The sequence below is a fragment of the Cynara cardunculus genome, unplaced genomic scaffold (assembly GCF_001531365.2).
Source record: "Cynara cardunculus var. scolymus isolate 2C unplaced genomic scaffold, CcrdV1 Un_Scaffold_4743, whole genome shotgun sequence".
Taxonomy (NCBI): Eukaryota; Viridiplantae; Streptophyta; class Magnoliopsida; order Asterales; family Asteraceae; genus Cynara; species Cynara cardunculus.
Genome location: NW_020202038.1, coordinates 8914 through 11694, shown reverse-complemented (window position 1 = coordinate 11694; position 2781 = coordinate 8914). Strand labels below are relative to the sequence as shown.

Sequence of the window (2781 nt, the reverse complement as noted above, 5' to 3'; positions counted from 1 at the left end):
ATGCACTATGCAAAGACTCTGCATGCACTATGCAAAGGCTCTGCATGATGCTTCGTCTGGAAAAGAAGACTTCAGAGTTCAGGTGAGCTAACTCTGAAGAATGACTCTTCAGACTTATACTCTGAAAATAACTCTGAAGTAAAACTCTTCAGACTTGTACTCTTGAAATAACTCTGAAGTATAAAATCAATCCCACTAAATCAGAGTTCAAACTTCTAAGTTTGAAAAAAAAGACTTCAGAGTTCAGGTGAGCTATGTCTGGAAAAGAAGACTTCAGAATTCGGATAAGCTAACTTTGAAGAATGACTCTTCAGACTTGTAAAAGACTTCAGAGTTCAAACTTCTAAGTCTGAAAAAGAAGACTTCAGAGTTCGGGTTTCTAGGTATGAAAAAGAAGACTTCAGAGTTCGGGTTTCTAAGGTTGAAAAAGAAGATTTCAGAGTTCAGACTCCAGATTTCGGATGAGCTAAGTCTGAAAAAGTAGATTTCAGAGTTTGGGTGAGCTAACTCTGAAGAATGACTTCAGACTTGTTTTCTTGAAATAACTCTGAAGTAAAACTTTTCATTAAATTGAATTTAGAATAAAATGAAGTTAACCCTAGAATAAAATTAAATTTAGAAATGAAACTATATCAGTAAATTGAATTTAAGCTTAAAAGTAAACACCATTTTTTTAGGAATCAGTTACCACACGAATTAATAAACCCAATAATAGAATCATTTGCATCCTAAATCAGTGGAATTGATTGAATAAGATGACACATGTCAATCAAATGAGTCTAATTGAACTGCTAATGTAAATTGTGTCTAGATACGTTCAAATGAGTCTAATTGAACTGCTAATGTAAATTGTGTCTAAATACGTTCAAATTAGTCTAATTGAACTGCTAATGTAAATTGTTTCTAGATACGTTCAAATGAGTCTAATTGAACTGCTAATGTAAATTGTGTCTAGATATGTATTTAGGCGGGAAAACACTAAAAGCAGCTCACCAGAAGATGACACGTGTCACCCCAGTTACTTATTTATTACAAGTATAGATTTATGTATATGAAAATTGTGTCATTTATAACTATTATATGATATGAAATCCTAGTCGTAACAAACACCAGACATATAACTGTTCCAGTCTTATCCGGTCATGTTTAGTCCTACTCTCTCAATCATGTCTATATATTAAACGCTACCTAAAATGCACAACCATAAGTTTATATGGATGAAACCATAAACTTTAAAATTCATACGAAAAATCATGAAATTGAGAAAAATAGTATTTATCTTATGATATCACTCCAAAAAAATTCTGGATCAACGTACGCAACTAAACCTCGTGTTTTATGCACGTCACTTTCATATCCTACACTTATTTGAACATGACTAGGAGGGTACATGCACAATTTAACGAAATACATCTCGATTTTAATGTTTTTTTTTGTCTTAATCGATGTTATAATACGGTTTTGTGTTTTTGAGAAAGCGATAATGTTTTTATTTTTTAATAGAATATAAATATGAAAATATCATAAAAAATTGAAAAAAAATATTGTTATTAGTACTAAACTAACTATTTAAAAATTCTTGTTTTTTGTATATTTTTAATTCATTTTTTTATTTTTGGTTTAATAATATAAGTTTTTATGAAGATAATAACTAAATATTTTATTAGAACTTAATGATTATCTTAATTATATTTTAGATTTTTTATATTTAAAATAAGATGTCTATCATCTATTTAATTATGTTTATCTGTAGTTAGTTACACGAATTCAAACATGAAATTTTAATAGGTTGTACTTACACAATTTACTTATAATCTTAAATTTTAAGTAATATGCATCAATAAACAGTACTTCATATATAAAAAATGATTTTTAAGAATTTTTATCAAATGGTTTATAATATAGTATAGATAGTTCAAAAGCCAAACAAACAACAAAATAGCAAACAAAAGGAGATTTATCCCTCCATATTAAAGGCTATAATACATTTTAAAGGGACAAACTACATGCCAATCCCAGCCACAATACACTTCTAAATGACACTGTCTTCTGCGAGTAACCTGTGTGTGAAACAATATCAATCTTAGCTTCAAACATGAAACATGATCTCCTGAGATTATAAACTAGGTACTCATGTCCCATAAAACAAAGTACCAAACCAAACGAACCCAGTATATCCCACCAAGAGGTGAGGTCTGAAGGGTCGAATGTACATAGACAGAATCTCTATCCTAGTACACGCGTAACATGAACCAAACCAAACGAACCCGTATATTCCATTAGGAGGTGGGGTCCGTGGGGTGGGACGTATGGAGATCTGACATCTATCCCTTGTACTTGTGTCCCATGTGTGTGTTTAATATGGTAACAATTGATGAAGGAATGCCTTACTAAGTTGCAAGTAGTTGTTGCGGATATTCCACTCCAAATCCCAGTGAAGTTCAGCATTTCTAAGTGTCCAATATGCCCATCCAAAGGAGGCAGAATCGTATACCTGTAATTGGGCTCGGCCAAAATCTTGATAATCCAATTGAGTACTATTGGTTGCGTTCCATTCGTTTACCCACTCTCCTACAAGCGCCATCCAGTTGACATGATTTTCAAGCTTTAGATTCATATATGAATAATAAACGAACAAAGCGATGAGATATGCGGAACCCATCAGATTACTTTGCCCTTGAGAAGAGATGATGGTTCCAACATATATGGAGGAGCAAATGGTCCAAGTCTAACTGATATAAGAGAAAGGGTCTAAATTTAGACAGTATATGACTCCAGCAC

At 32.1% G+C, this 2781-nt stretch overlaps 1 protein-coding gene across 1 annotated transcript in view; it reads right to left on the bottom strand.

Annotated features, from left to right (window-relative positions):
* Positions 1-1989: 1989 nt before the first annotated feature.
* LOC112504132 (probable glucan 1,3-beta-glucosidase A) overlaps positions 1990-2781 on the bottom strand; it is a 6451-nt gene continuing 5659 nt past the window's right edge. The window contains exons 9-10 of the mRNA XM_025108085.1: positions 2392-2571; positions 1990-2060 (exon numbers count right to left, since the gene is read on the bottom strand). Coding sequence (XP_024963853.1) covers positions 1990-2060; positions 2392-2571 — 251 coding nt within the window. The remainder of the gene's footprint in view (positions 2061-2391; positions 2572-2781) is intronic.